Source organism: Orbicella faveolata, unplaced genomic scaffold (genome assembly GCF_042242905.1).
Source record: "Orbicella faveolata isolate gen_17 unplaced genomic scaffold, um_ofav_v1 contig_26, whole genome shotgun sequence".
NCBI lineage: Eukaryota > Metazoa > Cnidaria > Anthozoa > Scleractinia > Merulinidae > Orbicella > Orbicella faveolata.
In genome coordinates this window covers 17,424,490-17,445,713 of record NW_028301554.1, presented here as the reverse complement: position 1 = coordinate 17,445,713, position 21,224 = coordinate 17,424,490, and the positions used below count along the sequence as shown (strand labels likewise).

General features: G+C 39.5%; 5 protein-coding genes and 1 pseudogene across 5 annotated transcripts; 4 read left to right on the top strand and 2 right to left on the bottom strand.

The window, feature by feature from the left end:
* The first annotated feature begins 50 nt into the window (after nucleotides 1–50).
* On the top strand, nucleotides 51–3,843 carry LOC110049219 (protein fem-1 homolog B-like). The gene has a single exon (XM_020755003.2). It carries the CDS (start codon nucleotides 215–217, stop codon nucleotides 2,300–2,302), a length of 2,088 nt encoding a protein of 695 aa, XP_020610662.1. The 5' UTR covers nucleotides 51–214; the 3' UTR covers nucleotides 2,303–3,843.
* Nucleotides 3,844–4,524: 681 nt separating this feature from the next.
* On the top strand, nucleotides 4,525–5,041 carry LOC149108384 (uncharacterized). Its single transcript, XM_089295274.1, has one exon. The coding sequence runs from the start codon at nucleotides 4,525–4,527 to the stop codon at nucleotides 4,996–4,998; it is 474 nt and encodes a 157-aa protein (XP_089151400.1). The 3' UTR covers nucleotides 4,999–5,041.
* A 3,256-nt stretch (nucleotides 5,042–8,297) lies between these two features.
* LOC149108381 (uncharacterized) lies at nucleotides 8,298–14,599 on the bottom strand. Its single transcript, XM_089296358.1, has one exon. The coding sequence runs from the start codon at nucleotides 14,363–14,365 to the stop codon at nucleotides 13,679–13,681; it is 687 nt and encodes a 228-aa protein (XP_089152484.1). The 5' UTR covers nucleotides 14,366–14,599; the 3' UTR covers nucleotides 8,298–13,678.
* Nucleotides 10,623–11,096, top strand: LOC149108383 (uncharacterized). The gene has a single exon (XM_089295273.1). The coding sequence runs from the start codon at nucleotides 10,623–10,625 to the stop codon at nucleotides 11,094–11,096; it is 474 nt and encodes a 157-aa protein (XP_089151399.1).
* On the top strand, nucleotides 12,663–13,137 carry LOC149108382 (uncharacterized; annotated as a pseudogene).
* A 2,141-nt stretch (nucleotides 14,600–16,740) lies between the features above and the next one.
* LOC149108380 (uncharacterized) lies at nucleotides 16,741–17,531 on the bottom strand. The gene has a single exon (XM_089296359.1). It carries the CDS (start codon nucleotides 17,529–17,531, stop codon nucleotides 17,184–17,186), a length of 348 nt encoding a protein of 115 aa, XP_089152485.1. The 3' UTR covers nucleotides 16,741–17,183.
* Between the last annotated feature and the right edge of the window lie 3,693 nt (nucleotides 17,532–21,224).

Sequence of the window (21,224 nt, the reverse complement as noted above, 5' to 3'; positions counted from 1 at the left end):
TGTTCCTCTAGGGTATGAAAGGAATTTTATTGTCACTAACAAGGGTGGAGCAGTGCCAAAATCGTATCACATGACAAGCTTATGATTTTGTCTGACATGTTGTCTGAATGCCGGAGACATTTTGCGTATTTTGTGTGGCACCTGTGTCAAATCTGAGACGTATTTGCATTGCAAATCACCACCGGTTTCAGCTGGTGACACGTTAAAAGATTTTATGCGAATTGCTTTGCTCGTTACACATTTTTTATCCACGAAAAAGTTGAATTCCAAAATGATCAGTCTCGAATTCTCGAACCACATCAAGACCTTCGACTTCAAGAGTCAAAGAAGCGAATTAGAACGAGAAGCGATCGAAAAAGTAATTGCTGGGCAGTCGTTGTTTCCGTTGTTCGAAAACCACCATTTGACCTTCGAGGAACAAAGGCAACTCATGAAGACAAAACTTGGATATCCTCACAGAGGGGAAGAGAGCAGCCTTTTCTTATTGGCTGTGGTATGCGGTCACGTGGACTTGGCCAAAAGTCTCATTGAAGGGAAGCTTGTTGACATTGAAGAGCAAGGAACAGTTTTAGTGGGTTGCTGCACAGATGACAATGTCAAAACCTGTAGTTTTGGCTATGAGATTGGTGAGGATGTAACACCTTTGTGGTGTGCGGCAGCATGGTGTAAATTTGACCTCGTCAAGCTTCTTGTTAGCAATGGTGCAAATATCAATCATAAATCAAGGGTCGGCTCCAACCCTCTCTTCATGGCATGTCAGTATTTTCATTCAAACAGAGCACGTCAGGTACTTCTAGGAAAACCGGACGTACCCATCCAGCTTGAACTTGTGAAGTTCCTTGTCGAAAATGGAGCTGATGTTGGAGAAGTGGGCAGAAATGGCAATACCCCTTTGACTGTGGCAGCCTTGTCTGGATATAAGGACCCATCACTGGTGGTGTACCTGCTGGAACAAGGTGCAGACCCAAATGCTAATAATTCCCATGGTTCCAGTGCACTGCACTTTGCTGCAGAGAAGGGTTGTTTGGAAACAGTGAAGGAGCTGGTTAAGCATGGAGCTCAGCTGGATGTAGTTGATGCAGAAGGACTGACTCCCCTGCAGCGAGCTTGCTGTGGATGTCATGATGAAGTGGTTGAGTGGATCATTTCACAGCCTGATCGCAGTAGAGAGCAGAAGATTGATGCCCTGGAACTTCTTGGTGCCTCCCATGCAACGCTTATTGACATAGAAGACATTGAGTATCCTAGTGAAGGGCAAAGTGAGGGAGAGGGTGATGATGATGATAGCACATCCATCCAACATGGATATCAGCTGATGCTAAGAGCAACAAAGGAGCGTTTCAGACCTCCTATTATCACAAAGCAAAACGTGAAGCCCCCTTTGGTTCTTTATAGCAATCAAGCAGAAAGCCAGAGCCTTAAAGAACTTGAGGCATTGAGTATGAACAATGAAGCCATTCGCATGGAGGGTTTCATCATCAGAGACAGGCTACTTGGTGCTCTTCATACACCAGAACTTCTCCAGCCACTTTTACACAAAGCTGTGGTTTTAGCCCACAAAGGTGACCTCAAGATGGCTGCTTCTTTCTACAGCCATGCCTTATCATACAAATTGGTATCTTCTCTTGAAAGCAAAGAAATCTTGAGAAGATTCCTTGTGCACTTGGCATGCATGATTGAAACCAAAGTACATTTGAAGATTGCCGATCTTGAGCCAGCTTATCAGTTTATATCAGCTTGGCTTGGGCTTTTGGCAAAGAAAGAGGAACACCAGAGTGTTTCTTCTTTTGAGTTCCAAGAGCACAAATGGGCTTTTGACCATGATCTTCTTCTGGCCTTCTATTTCATCTGTATCTTGTGCAATGTTGATACTCCAAGTCATGAAGAAGGCAAAAGGAAGTTAGACATGGTCAAAGCAATAGTGGATCTGAACTTACAGAATTCACAAGGTTCTGACCTGCTTCATTTGGCAGTCTGGGATTCAATTATTGAAGTTCACAACAAAGTCTCCATGAATGAAATATTCAGAGTACCCAACAGAAAAGTAATAGAAATTCTACTGCAATGTGGCACAGATATCAATTCTCAAGACCGGGCAGGAAATAGCCCCCTTCACATTCTTGCAACAGTCGACTCGAAACTGGCTATTGTTCCCAAAGATTTCAAAGAAAATGGGGGAAAGGAGTATGTGGACTTCTTTCTTAGAAATCATGCAAAATTAGATTTGAAAAATTCAGTAGGAGAAAGGCCAGTAGATGTGGCAGTATCTGAAATTACAAAAGGACTTCTTCAAAACTTGTGAACTGGAGGTGCAGTAGTGAATGTACTGTCAATTTCTGAACAAGATTTTCAATTGGTTGGGTCTAGATAAAGTCTGTGTTCAAGCCTACTGGCCCAACAGTTGTCCAAAAATTTAAAATTAACCCCTCAATTGAGGAGACCAATCTGGATGTGGTTCAAGCTTAATTTGAGCCTAAAAGATGCCACTTTAAAACATGCCAAACTATTTGAATGACGTTGCATATTAATTAATTAATTAATTAATTACACTGTATGCATCATTTTGTACATGGTGTCATGACGACTCTGAAATACCATTCTATTTAATTGCTTACATGTATTTTGACACAAATGCTTTTTTTGATATTTCCTCGAGTGCAACCCTATATGATATTTATACGTTGACAGCTAAAAATAGTGGTGTTTCGTCCTGAATGCCTTAGGTGAGACTGGAAATCTGTGATTTACACCCCTAAGCAAGGCGACAAACATCCCTGACCTTTCACATGGGAGTCCCCCCGCACCCCACCTGGGCTTGTGGTTTCTTTCAATGATTTTAAGTGATTAGTGGCCTAGTAGCTCACCACAAGTCTTTCTGGATCATAGCTCAGTGGACATAGCATGTGACTGGTATGCAGAATACTCCTGTCAGGGACTCAATTTTTACCTTTTTCATTTGTGAATTATCACTTACCAAAATTTCAGAGAAATATTATACACGTACATATATCACTAATAGAATTGATAGGTAAATAAATAAATTAAGTAAGTAATTAATAAATAATTCAATAAAATTTGTATTAGTGTTCTTACAAATCCGGACATAAGTATGAGGGTGCTACAGACCCTGTTTTCTGATTTTTTTTACATATCTATATTGTAACCATCTTTGCAGGAAGTTCACACTCAATGTTATATTAGTGTTCTTTCAAATCCAGCTCTTTACTTGTATGTAAAGGCTCATTTCAAAGCTCTTAATGTCTAGCATATTGGCAATATTGATATTAGCGGTAACATCTTGAAACCAGTAGTGACTGTCCTTATCTTTATTTGTCAAGAGGTCATGCTTGTATGTATGAGTATTATGGGCAGATTTAGGGAAGGCTGAGGGCACTGTAAGCCCCATTCACCCCCTGCCCGTTCTTGGTTTCTTAAGTTTTTTTTTAAACAGTGTAACCGTGTTTTGAATGGGATTGTAGGATGTTCATTTGTTGTGGGTGCAGGGTAAGGTCACCCTCTTGCCAGTTTCCACCTGAGATCTTGGCTCATTATTTTTAGATTGCAAGCCTATCTGTATATTCTTGGGTTCTAAGTTATATACTTCTAAAAGTTTTTTTATACTGGGAGGCCCGGGCATTAAGTAGTACCGTTTGGTATATACCACACAAGTGAATAGTGCTTTTCGCGCGCTCAGATTGGTTAAGCCCGAGGTGATTAACAAGTACCATTCACCTCTACTTCGGTGAATAGTTGTTAAATATTTGTATTTTCGCATCGTTTTATTCCGTATTTAGCTTTTCATCTTTGCCATACGTTATTCTATTAAAGACCGTTTTCATTTGATATTTGTCGTAAATCTTATGAAGCATTCTGCGGATTTGAACGCTATAAAGATGCATTACATTATTACCATCATCAGATGAGACGTTTGCATGCAACAAAAACTGACAAAAAAAGGTTTTTTCCTACAAAAAATGTATTGAAAACTTAATTGCACTTGTCATCAATGAGCAACAAAACAGTATCCTGGTGACTTTTACTGACTCCAAGTTTGTTTGCTTTCCTTGTGTGTTGTTTTCTCAAATACTTGCACTGAAGGACTCTTGCAAACATTGCAACGAAAAAGCTCGTAAACGGTACCGCCCATGTGCTTTAAGGCAGCGTCATTAGGCTGGAGAAATTGGAAAACGCAGCTTTATTCTTACGATTAGGCCTACCGTGCACACTAATCCACACTAAGCTTTACGAAAACGCTCTTCGAACCGGAGGAATTTAAAACGCCGTAAATACGATTAAGACTTAACATAGAAATTATTATATAAATCTACATGTACAAGTTACAAAGGTAATGCTCCAAGCGCGCGCCTCCGTTCGCAAGAGGCGCGCGCAAGAACAAGATACAATTGTTACGTAGGTTTACGTTTTGAATCCTGAGCAAAGTTGAAAACGTTCTGAGAGCGACTTGCTAGCTGCAATTTTATTGATCAGAAGAAAGCGTTTTCTACGAATACAAACACGAACAAAATGAATCCCGGTGCTGTTAAAGATCACCTGAAATCAGAATCTTATTCACTGAACAAACAGGAAAACACTGCGGACAAACTGAAGAGACAGTTAGGTGAACTCGAGAGACGCGTCCACAAGTACTTCGATGATCTGGACAATGTTGAAGAAATGTGTAAGGATGCACAGGCTAAGGTGAAAAGGCTTCAGCTGAGAGCCCAGGTTAAGAGAGAGATCGTGAAGAAAGATGCAGAAATACAAGCCAAGCTGTTTTTACAGATGAAAGAGATGCAAGAAAAGCTGAAAAGAATAGAAGTCAAAGACGATCACGAGACTCCGCCAGAGGAAAAAACGCCTGACGCGTCGACAATAAACGCTCTGCGGTATACAACAACTGCTCGAGTCTGCCGCTTTATCAAGATTGGTTGCACTCTGGTGCTGGACGCCGTAGGAGCATATGCGTTGTTTAAGATGACGCAGCCCTACCTTTTCTAATCACAGATAGCACGCCTGTATACCGTAAAATTACGATAATAAGTCATACTTTCAGTTCGCTACCTTCTGGTGTAGCACTTGAAAATTGTACTTGTAAGACCTTCTTCAAAGAAGCACTGAGAACTGTTTAATAATTTTAATTCGCTACCTTCTGGTGTAGTCCTCGAAGAATTAGACATGTAAAACTTTATTCAAAGAAGCACTGACAACTTTTTTAAATTAATAATTTCATTCTCTACCTTCTGGCACTCACTACTCGACCAACTATTCTTGTAAAGCCTGTAGACGTAAGTGAAACAGTGGGAAGAAAATACAAAAAATATGTTTGTAAAAGAAAAATGTGGGAAAAGAGAGCAAGAACAGATCTAAATAAAGAATTTACAATTAACAGTAAACCTCGTATTTCATTCCACAGGGAAAATCTTGTTTTATGCATGCGCAAGTATCTCGCTTTAATTCTAGCACTGCTATTTTCTCCACTTCTCAGTTTACAATTGGATCGATGAGCTGGCGAGATCTTAACCGAATTCAACCAGGAATATCATACAATGTGTCAGAGATGTAAAAAATACATCTAGGTTAAACGGAAAATGATGAGACGTTTAACATACGTCTTCCAAGAGACATACAACTAGAAGCAAATGACGGGTAATTTCTCCTCCAACTTGAAGTTATTTTCTGCATGCAATTGGCCCCTTTAACATGAATGAATGCCTCATTCAAGTAATTCGCGCCTTTGTTCTTCCAGAATTCGGTTCAGCGCTACCAAATCCTTCGCCATGGCAACGTAATCGCTTTTCAGTCCTTGTAGCTCATACTTCATATCGGCTGACAAATTATGCGAAATACATTTAACAGCCTTATTTCTACGATATTAGGCCTACCGTGCACAATAATCCGTCACGAAAACGAAGCTTTACGAAAACGCTCGTCAAACCAAAGGAATTTCAAACGCCGACTTTTCGTTTTCGTGGGGACGGAAAATAGTTTGAAAACGGAGTTGTTTTGAAAACGATGACCTCACGATAATTATGTGATTTCCCTGCCGACTTTTTTCCAACACAAATTGTTGGGTTTTTAAATTCCTCCAGCTTAGTGTGGACGGAAAACATTTGATGCGTTTTAAGAGTGAAAACGTCGGTCACGGTTAAGTTTCTTCGGCGTGGTGTGGACGGGGCGTAGTATCAAATTCTAGTACCTTACCAGCGCTTTCTGCATGGGGAACCTAAAAGAAAATGATCGAAGTAAAATGATATATATATACCGTTAGCACAAATCTGTGATCACTTTCCAACATTTATTTTGAAACATTTCTTATGGCTATAAATACGATTATGACTGAAAGTAGAAATTATTATATAAATCTACGAGTTACAAAGGTAATGCTCCAAGCGCGCGCCTCCGTTCGCAAGAGGCGCGCGCTTTGTTAATGAGAACAAGATTCAATTGTTACGTAGGTTTACGTTTTGAAACCTAAGCAAAGTTGGAAACGCTCTGAGAGCGACTTGCATTGCTAGCTACAATTTTATCGATCAGAAGAAAGCGTTTTCTACGAATACATACACGGACAAAATGAATCCCGGTGCTGTTAAAGATCACCTGAAATCAGAATCTTATTCACTGAACAAACAGGAGAGCACTGCGGACAAACTGAAGAGACATTTAGGTGAACTCAAGAGACGCGTCCACAAGTACTTCGATGATCTGGACAATGTTGAAGAAATGTGCAAGGACGCATAGGCGAAGGTGAAAAGGCTCCAGCTGAGAGCCCAGGCTAAGAGAGAGATCGTGAAGAAAGATGCAGAAATACAAGCCAAGCTGTTTTTACAGATGAAAGAGATGCAAGAAAAGCTGAAAAGAATGGATGTCAAAGACGATCACGAGACTCCGCCAGAGGAAAAAACGCCTGACGCGTCGACAATAAACGCTCTGCGGTATACAACAACTGCTCGAGTCTGCCGCTTTATCAAGATTGGTTGCACTCTGGTGCTGGACGCCGTAGGAGCATATGCGTTGTTTAAGATGTCGCAGCCCTACCTTTTCTAATCACAGATAGCATACCTGTATACCGTAAAATTACGATAATAAGTCATACTTTCAGTTCGCTACCTTCTGGTGTAGCACTTGAAAATTGTACTTGTAAGACTTTCTTCAAAGAAGCACTGAGAACTGTTTAATAATTTTAATTCGCTACCTTCTCGTATAGTACTCGAAGAATTATACTTGTAAAGTTTTATTCAAAGAAGCACTGACAACTTTTTTAAATTAATAATTTCACTCTCTACCTTCTGGCACTGACTACTCGACCAACTATTCTTGTAAAGCCCGTAGACTGAAGTGAAACAGTGAGAAGAAAATGGAAAAAAAACTGTTTGTAAAAGGAAAATGTAGGAAAAGAGAGCAAGAACAGATCTAAATAAAGACTTTACAAACAATAAACCTCGTATTTCATTCCATGTGGAAAATCTTGGTGTATGCATGCGCAAGTATCTTGCTTTAATTCTAGCACTGCTATTTTTTCCGTTTCTCGGTTTACAATTAGATCGATGAGCTGGCGAGATCTTAACCAAATTCACCCAGGAATATCATACAATATGTCAGAGATGTACAATACATCTAGGTTAAACGGAAAATGATGAGACGTCTAACATACGTCTTCCAAGGGACATACAGCTAGAAGCAAATGACGGGTAATTTCTCCTCCAACTTGAAGTTATTTTCTGCATGCAATTGGCCCATGCTTTATGATGAATGAATGCTTCATTCAACTTATTCGCGCCTTTGTTCTTCCAGAATTCGGTTCAGCACTACCAAATCCTTCGCCATGGCAACGCATTCGCTTTTCAGTCCTAGTAGCTCATACTTCATATCAGCTGACAAATTATGCGCAATACGTTTAACAGCTTTATTTCTACGATATTAAGCCTACCGTGCACACTAATCCGTCATGAAAACGCTCTCCAAACCGGAGGAATTTCAAACGCCGGCTTTTTGTTTTCGTGGGGACGGAAAATAGTTTGAAAACGGAGTTGTTTTGAAAACGATGACCTCACGATAATTATGTGATTTCCCTGCCGACTTTTTTCCAACACAAATTGTTGGGTTTTTAAATTCCTCCAGCGTAGTGTGGACGGAAAACGTTTGATGTGTTTTCAGAGTAAAAACGCCGTTTTTAAGTTTCTTCGGCGTGGTGTGGACGGGGCGTAGTATCAAATTCTAGTGCCTTACCAGCGCTTTCTGCATGGGGAACCTAAAAGAAAATGATCAAAGTAAAATGAAATATATACCGTTAACACAAATTAGTGATCACTTTCCAACATTTATTTTGAAACATTTCTTATGACTATAAATACGATTAAGACTGAAAGTAGAAATTATAATATAAATCTACGAGTTACAAAGGTAATGCTCCAAGCGCGCGCCTCCGTTCGCAAGAGGCGCGCGCTTTGTTAATAAGAACAAGATTTAATTGTTACGTAGGTTTACCTTTTGAAACCTAAGCAAAGTTGGAAACGTTCTGAGAGCGACTTACATTGCTAGCTACAATTTTATCGATCAGAAGAAAGCGTTTTCTACGAATACATACACGGACAAAATGAATCCCAGTGCTGTTAAAGATCACCTGAAATCAGAATCTTATTCACTGAACAAACAGGAAAACACTGCGGACAAACTGAAGAGACATTTAGGTGAACTCGAGAGACGCGTCCACAAGTACTTCGATGATCTGGACAATGTTGAAGAAATGTGCAAGGAAGCACAGGCGAAGATGAAAAGGCTCCAGCTGAGAGCCCAGGCTAAGAGAGAGATCGTGAGGAAAGATGCAGAAATACAAGCCAAGCTCTTTTCACAGATGAAAAAGATGCAAGAAAAGCTGAAAAGAATAGAAGTCAAGGACGATCACGAGACTCCGCCAGAGGAAAAAACGCCTGACGCGTCGACAATAAACGCTCTGCGGTATACAACAACTGCTCGAGTCTGCCGCTTTATCAAGATTGGTTGCACTCTGGTGCTGGACGCCGTAGGAGCATATGCGTTGTTTAAGATGACGCAGCCCTACCTTTTCTAATCACAGATAGCACGCCTGTATACCGTAAAATTACGATAATAAGTCATACTTTCAGTTCGCTACCTTCTGGTGTAGCACTTGAAAATTGTACTTGTAAGACTTTCTTCAAAGAAGCACTGAGAACTGTATAATAATTTTAATTCGCTACCTTCTGGTGTAGTACTCGAAGAATTCTACTTGTAAAGCTTTATTCAAAGAACCACTGAAAACTTTTTTTTAAATTAATAATTTCATTGTCTACCGTCTCGCACTGACTACTCGACCAACTATTCTTGTAAAGCCTGTAGACGTACGTTAAATAGTGAGAAGAAAATACAAAAACAATGTTTGTAAAAGAAAAATGTAGGAAAAGAGAGCAAGAACAGATCTAAATAAAGAATTTACAATTAACAGTAAACCTCGTATTTCATTCCACAGGGAAAATCTTGTTTTATGCATGCGCAAGTATCTCGCTTTAATTCTAGCACTGCTATTTTTTCCATTTCTCAGTTTACAATTAGATCGATGAGCTGGCGAGATCTTAACCGAATTCAACCAGGAATATCATACAATGTGTCAGAGATGTAAAAAATACATCTAGGTTAAACGGAAAATGATGAGACGTTTAACATACGTCTTCCAAGAGACATACAACTAGAAGCAAATGACGGGTAATTTCTCCTCCAACTTGAAGTTATTTTCTGCATGCAATCGGCCCAGGTTTTATGATGAATGAATGCCTCATTCAAGTAATTCGCGCCTTTGTTCTTCCAGAATTCGGTTCAGCGCTACCAAATCCTTCGCCATGGCAACGTAATCGCTTTTCAGTCCTTGTAGCTCATACTTCCTATCAGCTGACAAATTATGCGAAATACATTTAACAGCTTTATTTCTACGATGTTAGGCCTACCGTGCACAATAATCCGTCACGAAAACGCTCTCCAAACCGGAGGAATTTCAAACGCCGGCTTTTCGTTTTCGTGGGGACGGAAAATAGTTTGAAACGGAGTTGTTTTGAAAACGATGGCGTCACGATAATTATGTGATTTCCCTGCCGAGTATTTTTCAAACACAAGTTGTTGCGTTTTTAAATTCCTCCAGCGTAGTGTGGACGGAAAACGTTTGATGCGTTTTCAGAGTAAAAACGCCGTTTTTAAGTTTCTTCGGCATGGTGTGGACGGGGCGTCGTATTAAATTCTAGTGCCTTACCAGCGCTTTCTGCATGGGGAACCTAAAAGAAAATGATCAAAGTAAAATGAAATATATACCGTTAACACAAATTAGTGATCACTTTCCAACATTTATTTTGAAACATTTCTTATGACTATAAATACGATTAAGACTGAAAGTAGAAATTATTATATAAACCTACGAGTTACAGAGGTAATGCTCCAAGCGCGCGCCTCCGTTCGCAAGAGGCGCGCGCTTTGTTAATGAGAACAAGATTCAATTGTTACGTAGGTTTACGTTTTGAAACCTAAGCAAAGTTGGAAACGTTCAGAGAGCGACTTACATTGCTAGCTACAATTTTATTGATCAGAAGAAAGCGTTTTCTACGAATACATACACGGACAAAATGAATCCCGGTGCTGTTAAAGATCACCTGAAATCAGAATCTTATTCACTGAACAAACAGGAAAACACTGCGGACAAACTGAAGAGACAGTTAGGTGAACTCGAGAGACGCGTCCACAAGTACTTCGATGATCTGGACAATGTTGAAGAAATGTGCAAGGAAGCACAGGCAAAGGTGAAAAGGCTCCAGCTGAGAGCCCAGGCTAAGAGAGAGATCGTGAAGAAAGATGCAGAAATACAAGCCAAGCTCTTTTCACAGATGAAAAAGATGCAAGAAAAGCTGAAAAGAATGGATGTCAAAGACGATCACGAGACTCCGCCAGAGGAAAAAACGCCTGACGCGTCGACAATAAACGCTCTGCGGTATACAACAACTGCTCGAGTCTGCCGCTTTATCAAGATTGGTTGCACTCTGGTGTTGGACGCCGTAGGAGCATATGCGTTGTTTAAGATGACGCAGCCCTATTTTTTCTAATCACAGATAGCATACCTGTATACCGTAAAATTACGATAATAAGTCATAATTTCAGTTGGCTATCTTCTGGCGTAGCACTTGAAAATTGTACTTGTAAGACTTTCTTCAAAGAAGCACTGAGAACTGTATAATAATTTTAATTCGCTACCTTCTGGTGTAGTACTCGAAGAATTCTACTTGTAAAGCTTTATTCAAAGAACCACTGAAAACTTTTTTTAAATTAATAATTTCATTGTCTACCGTCTCGCACTGACTACTCGACCAACTATTCTTGTAAAGCCTGTAGACGTACGTTAAACAGTGAGAAGAAAATACAAAAACAATGTTTGTAAAAAAAAAATGTAGGAAAAGAGAGCAAGAACAGATCTAAATAAAGAATTTACAATTAACAGTAAACCTCGTATTTCATTCCACAGGGAAAATCTTGTTTTATGCATGCGCAAGTATCTCGCTTTAATTCTAGCACTGCTATTTTTTCCATTTCTCAGTTTACAATTAGATCGATGAGCTGGCGAGATCTTAACCGAATTCAACCAGGAATATCATACAATGTGTCAGAGATGTAAAAAATACATCTAGGTTAAACGGAAAATGATGAGACGTTTAACATACGTCTTCCAAGAGACATACAGCTAGAAGCAAATGACGGGTAATTTCTCCTCCAACTTGAAGTTATTTTCTGCATGCAATTGGCCCCTTTAACATGAATGAATGCCTCATTCAAGTAATTCGCGCCTTTGTTCTTCCAGAATTCGGTTCAGCGCTACCAAATCCTTCGCCATGGCAACGTAATCGCTTTTCAGTCCTTGTAGCTCATACTTCATATCGGCTGACAAATTATGCGAAATACGTTTAACAGCTTTATTTCTACTATATTAGGCCTACCGTGCACAATAATCCGTCACGAAAACGAAGCTTTACGAAAACGCTCGTCAAACCGGAGGAATTTCAAACGCCGGCTTTTCGTTTTCGTGGGGACGGAAAATAGTTTGAAACGGAGTTGTTTTGAAAACGATGGCGTCACGATAATTATGTGATTTCCCTGCCGAGTATTTTTCAAACACAAGTTGTGCGTTTTTAAATTCCTCCAGCGTAGTGTGGACGGAAAACGTTTGATGCATTTTCAGAGTAAAAACGCCGTTTTTAAGTTTCTTCGGCGTGGTGTGGACGGGGCGTAGTATCAAATTCTAGTACCTTACCAGCGCTTTCTGCATGGGGAACCTAAAAGAAAATGATCAAAGTAAAATGAAATATATACCGTTAACACAAATTAGTGATCACTTTCCAACATTTATTTTGAAACATTTCTTATGACTATAAATACGATTAAGACTGAAAGTAGAAATTATTATATAAATCTACGAGTTACAAAGGTAATGCTCCAAGCGCGCGCCTCCGTTCGCAAGAGGCGCGCGCTTTGTTAATGAGAACAAGATTCAATTGTTACGTAGGTTTACGTTTTGAAACCTAAGCAAAGCTGGAAACGCTCTGAGAGCGACTTGCATTGCTAGCTACAATTTTATTGATCAGAAGAAAGCGTTTTCTACGAATACAAACACGAACAAAATGAATCCCGGTGCTGTTAAAGATCATCTGAAATCAGAATCTTATTCACTGAACAAACAGGAGAGCACTGCGGACAAACTGAAGAGACAGTTAGGTGAACTCGAGAGACGCGTCGACAAGTACTTCGATGATCTTGACGGTGTTGAAGAAATGTGCAAGGAAGCACAGGCGAAGGTGAAAAGGCTCCAGCTGAGAGCCCAGGCTAAGAGAGAGATCGTGAAGAAAGATGCGAAAATACAAGCCAAGCTGTTTTTACAGATGAAAGAGATGCAAGAAAAGCTGAAAAGAATAGAGGTCAAAGACGATCACGAGACTCCGCCAGAGGAAAAAAACGCCTGAAGCGTCGACAACAAACGCTCTGCGGTATACAACAACTGCTCGAGTCTGCCGCTTTATCAAGATTGGTTGCACTCTGGTGCTCGACGCCGTAGGAGCATATGCGTTGTTTAAGATGACGCAGCCCTACCTTTTCTAATCACAGACAGCATACCTGTATACCGTAAAATTACGATAATAAGTCATACTTTCATTTCGCTACCTTCTGGTGTAACACTTGAAAATTGTACTTGTAACACTTTCTTCAAAGAACCACTGAGAACGTACGGTGAAACAGTGAGAAGAAAATACAAAAAAAAAAAAAAAACTGTTTGTAAAAGAAAAAGGGAGGAAGAACAGATCTAAATAAAGAATTTACAAACAGTAAACCTCGAAATTCATTCCACAGGGAAAATCCTGGTGTATGCATGCGCAAGAACCTTGCGTTAATTCTAGCACTACTTTTTTCTCCGTTTCTTGGTTTACTATTAGAGCGATGAGCTGGCGAGATCTTAACCGAATTCACCCAGGGATACCATACAATAATATTGTGTCAGAGGTGTACTATGCATCTAGGTTATGATGAGACGTTTTAAATACTTCTTCCAAGGGACGTACTTAAAGCAAATAACGGCTAATTTCTCCCCCAACTTGAAGTTATTTTCTGCATGCAATTGGCCCCTTTAACATGAATGAATGCCTCATTCAACTAATTCGCGCTTTTGCTCTTCCAGAATTCGGTTCAGCGCTACCAAATCCTTCGCCATGGCAACGCATTCGCTTTTCAGTCCTTGTAGCTCATACTTCATATCAGCTGACAAATAATGCGAAATACGTTTAACATGCTCTGCCTCTTTGTGAATCACCTCCAGGCTCCTTTCTGAAGATCGCAGATCACGGTAACTGCCTGCAGTGTTCATTCTCGCAGGATTTTTAGCTTCGCCGCTCGACATCCAGTCAGTTGTCTCCATAAGACTTGCCGTGATGTCGACTTTAAGTTCTTGTAATTCGCTAATGGCTCGACGAGCGCTCCTGGTATTGACGCACGAAAGGTACTCCGTGGCATCATCAAGAGCGTCGAGTACAGTCCATAGTTGCTTTCTCCATTTTACAAAGGAACGAAAGTTTACGTTTTCTCCTTTCGACGATTTTTCTCGCTTTTTCATCCTTGATCTAGCTCTGCCATGTTTATAAACGCCTTCCAACACACTGTCCTCGATAGATTTAAGTTTTTGCGCTAGCCTGTCGCGTCGACGGAGCTCGTTTTCTCGGCTTCCATAAGAATAAAGTAGCAACTCGTTGGTTTGGTCAAGTCTTCTGTGTAGATTTTCTATCTCAGAGTAAACGGAGTCTTGAGGAAGCATGTATGCCTGGCAAGCAAACGTCATCTTGTTATGCGTAACAGGTGAAAATGGAACGCTGTTTTTTATGTTGTGGAATCATATCGGTGTTGACCGCAATTTGCGCTAATGATCAGTTATTGATTTCAATACCCATTCCGTAAACACAATAAAATGTACCAACAAAAAGGAAAACCTATCTATTTTTAACGATCAGATCAAAGACCTGCAGGTGCATAATAAAACGTTAATTGTCTTGTATCAGTTGCATGTAGAAAAAAGAAAAAACTATATAGGTATACGACTGGCTCATTTCCGATGTGACGAATAGAAAACGGGCTAAAGCGATATCATATACGATGAACTGAATGGAATCGGACGTCAGTTTACGAAACGAGCAAAAAATCATTCAGTATTGAAACTCGTAGTTTCAAATGCTTTGCTTTAATTTTATTATTTTGGGGTTACATTAGATTTGTACACACAAAATAGAACAAAACCATCCACAACATGCTGCAACTAATAAGCTAAATGTAATTATAATTTTACAAAGGTAAGTATAAATTGCCAGGATGTTTTAGACGGCAGAACTCCAATTTTCATATTGCGAGAACCTGTACAAATTAATACTGTTAGTGTCGTTTTTGCTGTCATTTGGATAACGTGTTTCGGCTCTAAGTGCGTGCTGTGCAAAAATTCAGTTATTACGTATCATTTGCCAGTCGATGGAAGCTGTAATTATCTAATGAGAACCCGAGATTATATAAAGGGAATTGAATTTATAGTAGATGCACAAAAAATATAAATCAGGCCCGTTCTTAAAGCTGGACAGCAACTGTTCTGATTTTCACCTCTATGCAGATAACGGAATGTTATTTTAGTTTGAATTTGATCGAAAAATATATTATAAATATACACTAGAATTGAACAAATTCTAAATGGGGAAAGCCTTTATTACAGTACTGTGTAAAAAGAGCTGGTACATGCACAAAAATAAATGCCAACAGGTTCAAATGTTAGGTTTTGCTTGTGATCATTATTCTTATCTTGTTTCAGCTGAGATTAGTTTAGTTCCAAAGACAACTTATCCATGATTTATTTTTTTCCGTTCCCCACGCTCCATTTAAATAATTAATCTCCCTTAACTGGTAGCTATAACAAATAGATGTATGGTAACCGATGCTAGTAGAGGGAAATTAAGTTTACGTTTAGAAACTTGACAATCTTAAGGTTATCTCTGGTATTTAATGGCGTGCGCGTCAAGGAAAATAATATATTCCACCTAATGATACTCTTTATTCTCAACACTCATCTGTCTGGGAAGGTCTTACTATGAGAAAGGAAAATTTCTCTATTGTTAGCTCTCCTGCAAACTTCCACTCGATCATTTTAACAACACTCAGGTCATTTTACCACCAAAATAGCCAACTGGTCAGTCTCCCGCCAGTTGGGAGTTTTAACAAGTTTCTGTTCAATTTACAGTATTTGTTTGCTTATTTCAGTGCCCCAAATTAGTATATTAGTGCTAAACACTTCGACAGATAAATGAAGAGAGTTGTTTTTGTTATTTTTAATTTTTATCGACGGTTTAGTTCTCCATACTAGCCCGCTAGTCATATTAAATTCGCGATGAGGTTTAGAGACACCTCATGTTGAAGTGGTAGAATCTTCTCCCAGGTTACGTTCACACACTACAAAGCCGGTAATATTGCTGAAATGAATTAATGTTACTGATATTTTTTAAACGTCGAATGAATTCCCATACAAATAACAGAACTCGCATTTCACACAACGTTGCACCCTTGAGAAGTAGCGAAAACAAACCTGTGTCTTCAGACAATCTCCAAAGAAAATAAACTTCCGTTCGTAACATCACGCAGTTAAGTTTTCCCTTTCGGCTGGTCGCCAAGGTCACCCAACTCACCCAACTCATTCAATTCCAACCTTTCCAGGCGTAAGTGTTCACAACACCCTGGTCTCTCATCGACCCAGTTCGATTGCAATCCGTTGCTTTCTTCTCTCCGTCTCTTGATAATCTATCCACCATTTTCTCGATCTCTTCACTACCCATATCAGACGCTTCTACTTTGCTTCTTCTGTCCACTGAAGGCTGCTTCCGTTCATTTCGATTACTCCAGTCAGGCACGTACAGTCGATCGACCATCTGCCGTATTTTACCTCCCGATAATTTCTGGTATCCCATGAGAAAGTCGGGATCGCGTTCTTTTGGATGTGTTATGGTCCCCCAAGGTTTCTTCGCCATCTTCTTTCAGTGATAATCCAATTTTCGTTTTCAATAAAAGCTCTCACACGTCACATGCCAGTAGAAAAAAATAAACAATGATATCCGGTAGAATTACAAGGTAAGCCGAGAGACTTTAGTAATTTACATAACAAAAATTCCCAGACAGGTCCAAATGACCTTTTCATTCTGTTTTTGTTTAGCTTTATTGTAGTTATTTTGTTTCTTGCGTAAATCCAGTCTGTTTGTTCTTGTGTCGGAATATTGTCATTCGCTTACGTGCGACTTTAAAAGTCGTTTTACGTATACTTTTCAGTTATGTCTGAAACACGCTGAAAGTGTTACACAAGAAATTAGAGCGAAAAACAGACATAGGCTGTTTGTCAGTCAACACAAAAATTATCGTATTAGTTTGCGTATCCTAATCGCGTCACTATTTTACGCGAAATGCACAAAATTAACATAATTATAACCCGAGATTATAACACTACACGCACACGAAATTCAGATATACACGGAATTCTTAAAGCTTCGTAACTTTTTCTGTTAAAACGACGAGTACACTACATCGCAGTCACAAGAAGTCACGCATTATTGAATTGTGTATTATAATTGAAAGCAGTTTCATGGACTCTCCTCTCCACAAAGTATAGCTTGATGGTTGCATCCATTCCACGCATAGGAATTAAGAACGACTCCCCATTCTTTTTCGTAACGATGAACGCGTCGAATATCAGGTGTTCTTTCCAAGTTGGTTTCTTTGTGAGCTAACCTAGCAACGACGTCGTTGATTTCTTCCTTTGATAGTTCTCGCCTCTCGATCGCTGGTCTCGGTCGTTTTTTCTCTTGCTTCGGTGCCGTCTTTGGTCTGCTCAAACGTTCTACCATGGAGTCGATCTCGTCTTCGTTTAGCTTCTGGTAGCCTAATTCGAACGGAGGTTTTGTTATTGTTCCCCACGGTTGTGTAGTCATGATGTCAATGGTGACTGTTGATATCTTCGTGTTGGTGCGTGTTTTGTCCTCAAGATTGAAGCTTAATATGAATAATAAAGTCTGCCCAAAGGGCACATATCACATCCCTGAACAGTGTAAATGAAAATCAGAAGCAGGCACGATACACTAAACTGCAGAGAATTCGGTCAATTCTTCATGTAGCCTCTTCCAGGCATTCATTTAGTTGCCTGCCGTGAGGAACTGGGTTGATTACTGGATCCGTACTCAGGGCCTCTCGGTATTACCGCATGGATCTAGCCTACCCGGCATCTTCTTGTCTCATATTCAAGAGGAAATCGTCTCTTGAAATAAAATACTATATGTAATGTTTGAAACTATTTTTCAACAGGAAGGCTACTTATACAAGCGGCAGAATCCAGACACGTTTGCTGTGTGTTTGAAAACTGAGCTGATTAGCCTGTTCCAGGCTCTCGGTCGGTGGGTTCCGCTCGTCATCCCGCTCGTCGCCAGTCCGCTTTCCCGATCGCCCGCCCGCTTTTTGGATTGTCCCCATTGTCCGAGAGCCTGGAACAGGCTATGGGCTGATAGGCCACCCAAAGGGGAAGTTTGATCATGAGTTTGATCGGTGATAACAAAAACAAGCAACGTTGACGGTACCTGAGGCGAATAATGTTTTCAGTAGAACTTCCAGAGGTAAATATCTCGAAATAGAAAGTAACGATATAACACAAACAGCGGTGATAAACATTTTAAAAACGTGCATTTTATGAACTTGACGTTTTTGGACATTCTTGTTAAGCGTTGCCCAAACAACGCTTTCATCACAGCTTGAAAAGATATTGCTCCAAGGCTTCCCTAATTCGTTTTCCTGGATTCTCAATGCTTCAAAGATGATGTACTTGAAATGAAGTCTTCGGAATAAATAGGATATACAGAAGTTTCATTCAAAACCAGCCGCCGTGTGAACTTGCTGGCATGGCACATTTGACTTAGCTTGGTAACCGAACGGTAACTCGCTCGAGAGTCGAGAGTTGATTATCGTTCCAATATCGTAAATACTCTTTTTCTTAGGCCATGGTAGCTTAATAAGAGATAACACACGAAGCTGCGGTGACAATAACATGACAATAAAACGCATGTTAATTGTTGGAAAACAAAATTCATGTAACTTGAGGTTTCGTATGTTTCGACATGATCTTCAGAAGTGACGTTTAGAATAGAAGTAACAGCTAAATAGAATGCGTTTTAGTTGTTACCTCTATTTTAAACGGTCTGAAGATGTATGTCGAAACATTCGAAACGTCAAGTTAAATGAATTTTTGTTTTGCAACATGCGTTTTATTGTCATGTTTGTCACATTTCTTACTGTTCCAGTAAACTGAGTTTCTCAACCAATCAGAATGCCAGGGTCTTATATTTACCACACCGGAAATTACCCCCAAGTCAGTAATAAAATTAGTACAATTTCCAGGGGAAAATATGAGAACGACATTCAACAGGGGCGGATCTAGGGGGAGGGTGCAGGGGGTGCGCACCCTTCCTGAGATGAAGCCTTCTTCGTATTCGCTTTTAAAATTTGTTTACCTCACCAGTCAGTCACGCCGTTCCTTAGTGGTGTACCCCCTCCTAAGAAAAATCCTGGATCCGCCCCTGTTCAGATTGGCCGACATACTAGCTCGCGAAAGTCGCTCGCGAAAACAGTCACGAGACTCTCGCGAGTGGCCCTCGTGAGAGGCGCGAGAAGTGAGCCCAGTACTTTTAGGCGTGGTCGCTAAGCTAAGCCACATTTGCTACGGTGGCAAGTAATCATGACTTGGGGATTTTGAATGAAATTTCCATCATTCTGAGGACATCACTCCAAGTCTGGCATATTCAAAACATTGGGAATTAAGTATAATTATTGCCGACACTCTTGGACCAAAATCTTTTCAAAAAATGGTTTTGCGAGGCGTTTAAATATCGAAAGCAATGCCTCGTGCATCGTCAACCATCTCGAACTGTGTCAAGTTGACTGTTTACTTCTCTTCAGACGGGAACTAGGCAATCCAGACGGTAACTGTGGTTGCTCAGAAAGTCATCAAAGATGAAACAAAGGTACCTGAAAATTTTCTGTATTCATAATCATTGTTTATTTGGTGCATTTCACTGTTGCAATTGATATGTAAACTCGATAAGATTGGTGTGTGTTTGTAATACACGTGCACTTACCGTCGCCAATGCTATATACATTTACATGTTTGTGGGGAGTACTATGTTGTGTTGTTTTCCACGGTTTAGCTCGTCGTTTTGCATTTCTTGATATTTCACCTCCGGAAATTACACTAAAACAAATATGATGCAGGAATTTTGTTATAGTTTAATAGGCTTAAAGGCATTAAATTCCCATGTTCCATACAAAGACGAAACAGGAACGAGATGTATATCAGTACATGTACTATCTTTTCAGTCCTATGACTATCTTGTTTGGTCCTGGTATGGTAAACTGCTCAGTCGTGGTTTTGTTGATCCCTCCTCCTTCCCCTACCTACAACGACACAATTTTTTCACATGCTCTGTAGACATATCCATGTTTGAGAAGTCTTACAGTTGTGTATTTAAGTAGCAAATGGTTAAATTTTGTTCTGCAGGTTTAATCTTTGTTACTCTTGTGTGCATTGCCCTTGTGCATGTGTACACATAAACATCACTCCAATTATATTTATAAACGCAAGCTACAGAATGACTCACCACCTGGCAACAGATTATTGATTTTATCAATAAAATAAAATATAAGTTAATTCTTATTATTTCTCTTCCTTATGTAGATTGTAAATAACAATAAGGGGAGTACTGTAACTTATAAAACTTACAATAATTATTTACGTTTAGATTTTTTAAAAACAAATGTTCGTGTGTATTTAATGTTAGTGATTAATGTTAATAATACACAGTGCTAGTGTTATTGTAATTACTTATCAGTGTTACTGTGTTATCGTTAGTATGTTGGTATTAATATAAGTTATAATTCTATTGATACTAAATGGGAATTACTCCTGTTGTTTGTTCAATTGTTCTCTCAGAGGACAGGAAACCATTCGTGCGAGATCTTGTGAGAGCTATCACATGGCATTTAAAACTTACAACTCGTTATTTTCTTACTCTGCTAAATCATTGCTACAAAAAAACTGGTATTGCATTAGATCAATATATTGAAAAGCTACATGTGTGCTCTTGTAGTAAAAACAATAAAAATCATCATCATCATTATCATTATCATCATCGTCATCATTGTCATCTTTGTCCATGTTTTTGTTGTAGCCATTGTATTGTTATTATTTTAATTCTTCATAATGTAAAACCCAGCCTCCAACTAACTTTATAAAAGAACATCATTTGATTTCCTGTGAAGAATATTGAAGAAAATTACAGTCTAAGTTAATGCAGAACAGTACTAAGTATTGACCTGTCTTTCCCAGGCAAAATTTAAACACTGAATGGAAGTGAAATTCTAGAAGTAATGAAATTATTTGAGACTTTCCTTGAATTTCATTTAATTGAATGAAAACAGCTGTACCATAAATATTTAACCTTTACACCACAGTAATATTTAGATTTAGCCAAGCCTAAAAGTGGAGCTCCTGATTACAATAACTTACCCCAGCTTGAGCCTGCCATCCAATCAAAATCTTCTGCCTGGGCAGCGGTCAACATCCATGAGCTCTAAACATGAGC

Excerpts from the sequence above, each read along its gene's own strand:
- LOC110049219 (XM_020755003.2), top strand. The coding sequence starts at position 215 with ATGCGAATTGCTTTGCTCGTTACACATTTTTTATCCACGAAAAAGTTG.
- LOC149108384 (XM_089295274.1), top strand. The coding sequence starts at position 4,525 with ATGAATCCCGGTGCTGTTAAAGATCACCTGAAATCAGAATCTTATTCA.
- LOC149108383 (XM_089295273.1), top strand. The coding sequence starts at position 10,623 with ATGAATCCCGGTGCTGTTAAAGATCACCTGAAATCAGAATCTTATTCA.
- LOC149108381 (XM_089296358.1), bottom strand. The coding sequence starts at position 14,365 with ATGACGTTTGCTTGCCAGGCATACATGCTTCCTCAAGACTCCGTTTAC.
- LOC149108380 (XM_089296359.1), bottom strand. The coding sequence starts at position 17,531 with ATGACTACACAACCGTGGGGAACAATAACAAAACCTCCGTTCGAATTA.